The sequence below is a fragment of the Myotis lucifugus genome, unplaced genomic scaffold (genome assembly GCF_000147115.1).
Source record: "Myotis lucifugus unplaced genomic scaffold, Myoluc2.0 scaffold_182, whole genome shotgun sequence".
NCBI lineage: Eukaryota > Metazoa > Chordata > Mammalia > Chiroptera > Vespertilionidae > Myotis > Myotis lucifugus.
The window spans coordinates 2,579,546-2,582,560 of record NW_005871230.1 but is presented as its reverse complement, the minus strand read 5'-3'; the positions used below and the strand labels follow the sequence as shown (position 1 = coordinate 2,582,560).

Genomic DNA, 3,015 nt, shown 5'->3' with positions numbered 1-3,015 from the left:
CTATTTAAGCATAATACAGTTTCATATTTGCTTATGTGTGATTTCATGTACTTGAAACACTAGGTGAATGCAGAAAACTATCCAGATGCCCTGAGCCACAAAGAAGTACACAGAACTCACACATGTCTGTCCCTTAAAGTGATCAGTGACTTCAGTTTAATGCCTGTGGCCCCAGCCACACCTGCTCACTGCTGGCAGTGTACCTTTCCATCTGATTTTAAATCTCTTATCTGCTATCACTTCACTCATAGGCTATGATACTATGACTTCTTTTTTTAAATTTTAACGTTTTAATTTTATTTTTTGAACCTTCAGTTCTTTTTCAAGTTAAAGTTTTACATTTATTATAATACTTATGTATTTCTTAACCATCTATCACATGTAAAGTTATGCTATAATTTTTTGTTCATTTTCTATCTGTTTTTTATGAGTCACTGACAAAGTTTTTGAGTGCTGTGTCTAACCACATAGTTCCTATAAATCCTGTAGTTTTTGTTGTTTTTTTGTATGCTCACCTTAAGATATGTTTATTAATTTTAGAGAGTGAAAGGAAGGGAGAGAGAGAGAGAAAGAGAGAGAAAGATTGATGTGAGACAGAAACAACTATCAATTGCCTCCTGTATGTGCCCTGTCCAGGGATTGATCCTGCGACTCAGGTATGTGCCTTGACTGGGAAATGAAGCTGCAACATTTTGATGTACCAAATGATACTCCAACCAACTGAGCCACTGGGTCAGGACAGTCCTGTAGTTTTAATTGTACAATTTGTAGTAGTGCTATGTCTAATAGTATGTCTGTTAAAACCAGGAGAATGCACACAAGCATATTATCTATAATTAGGGGCCCAGTGCATGAATTTGTGCACCCTAAATGTAACTGTGGGCCGTGAGACTGCAGTGGGCACAGGGGCGGGTCTTAGCCCATCCTCCATGCCCGTGCCTGGCCCCTCCCACAGCGGCTCCTGGTCCCCTGTCTGCCTGCAGCCCCACTCCCGCCATCGCCACTCCCATGCACGGACAGCGCTGGCCCCACTTGCACCCGTGCTGACGGCAAGTGGTGTCTGCTGCCTCAATCGCCCCTCAGGAGCAGGGGGAGGTGGAGAAGCCTTCAGGGGTGATTGGGGCCAGTAGCCGCCACTCACTCTTGCTAATGGCGCCAAGCAATTGGGGCCAGCACTAGGCCCGGCAGCGGGTGCAAGGGGGGCCAGTGCCAGTAGCAGGTGCAAGCACTGGACAGGACTGTGGCACGTGGGAGAAAAGAATTTTCAGTAACCACCAGAGGCTCACCCCGATGACAGTGACCGGCACCCCATCTTGATCTGGTGCCCCTGCTCACCTGCTCCACCATCCCACCATGGCCGACGCCCACTATGTTCCACGCTCTGCTGCCTGCTGCCAATGCCTGCCATGTTCCACGCGCACCCCCTGGTGGTCAGCACATGTCATAGTGACTGGTTGTTCAGTTGTTCTGCTGTTCAGTCTATTTGCATATTAGGGTTTTATATATAGAGATAATAAAAGTGAAATATGCTAATTAGACCAGGCGTCCTTCTGGATGACCTTCTGGAGGAAGCTGGGGCTGCAAGGGAAGCCCAGGTCCTGGGTGCCAGGGGGTAGCCGGTGCCGGCAACTGAGGAAAGGAAGGCCTACTCTTGCATGAATTTTGTGCATTGGGCCTCTAGTATACATATATGTAGATACAATATTAGAATACAATTTAGACATTTTAAATATGAATATAGAAAGCTCGTTTTATATATTAGTGGTGAGTGCATCATTATAAGTATTTATTAAATGTACTTGGAAGGGCTTGCTTTAAAAAGATGATCAATTATATTAAATAAAAGCCATTCAATATGCCAGGCTATATATAGGTGTTTCTAAATTAGGTGAAGATTTCTCTTTTATCTTTAAAGAAAATTATGTGAATTGTATTCAGCTCACAGTTGGCAAGTGGTTTTTATCTCTTTTTCCTCATTTATAAACCTCATCTAACAAGAGTTAACCATGATTCAGAATGGGCAGCACAAAGCTGAATTTTGGCCATCCCTTTCCACAAAAAACGAACCTGCTTTCTTCCTTAGGGTCTTTCTTTTCTTTAATGAGGGCATACAAGCCACTCAGCACATCCCCAGAGCTTCTTAGAACCTTTCCCTTGAGAAATCTCAGTGAGTACAAGGAAAAACAACTCTAAAAAATTAATGAGAGGCCCGTCACTATTTGCCTTTCTCTCTCCCAGTCTTTGCCCTCCACACTTTCTACTTTCTACATGTCTCTTCTCAGTTTCAAACATTTTTCCTCTTCTTTTCCCAAGGCGAGCTGCCTTTTTTGTCACTCCATCTGCAAGAGGGATGGGGAGAAGATTATACAGAAATCACACCCTGACGCAGTGCTTGTGTTCCTAAGGACCAGGCTCCAGAGGGACAGGGCTGGGACCAGGAATCGACTAATTTCAGGCAGGGGCAGCACGGGGAGATGAGAAATCCCAAAGGCTCTGGCAGCCTCTTTGAACATTCTCTTTTCTTCCTGTGCCTGCGACAGACCTCTCTCAAGTTCAAATCCTTGTTTCCTCAGGAATGCGGATCAGGGGGTTTGGCAAGTATATTTTTTAGTACATAATCTCCGGATGGATGTTCATGACTGACTGCGCACAGTGATCCTGAAAAATGATACTGTTGTGATGAAAATGCAAACTCTCACTAACTCCGTGGTCACTCTAGCTAAAGGTCATGTACAAGCCCACATCCGCCTCCAGGCAGCAGAGCACCACAGTGCCCTGAGGGCACCTGTACACACCCCTCGGTACACAGGAAACCCATCAGCTACAGGTTACGCTCTGTACTTCCCTTGCTCCCTGCCTCACCTTGTTCTCGTTCCTTCCCCCAACTCTCCTTCCCCCCACCCCAGCCCTCGCCCCACACAATGGGATTTTTGTTTGCCCCAGGAGCATGTGACAGAGTAGTCCCTGCTTTGCCTAGCTCTGTATCTGCAGGTCTCTCAGGTAACAGGTGGCAAC

At 45.7% G+C, this 3,015-nt stretch overlaps 1 protein-coding gene across 1 annotated transcript in view; it reads left to right on the top strand.

The window, feature by feature from the left end:
* Positions 1 to 2,384, top strand: part of LOC102419627 (RNA-binding motif protein, X chromosome-like) — a 12,209-nt gene extending 9,825 nt beyond the window's left edge. The window contains exon 2 of the mRNA XM_006096604.1: positions 2,314 to 2,384. Within this exon, the coding sequence (XP_006096666.1) occupies positions 2,314 to 2,384 (71 nt within the window). The remainder of the gene's footprint in view (positions 1 to 2,313) is intronic.
* Positions 2,385 to 3,015: the final 631 nt, after the last annotated feature.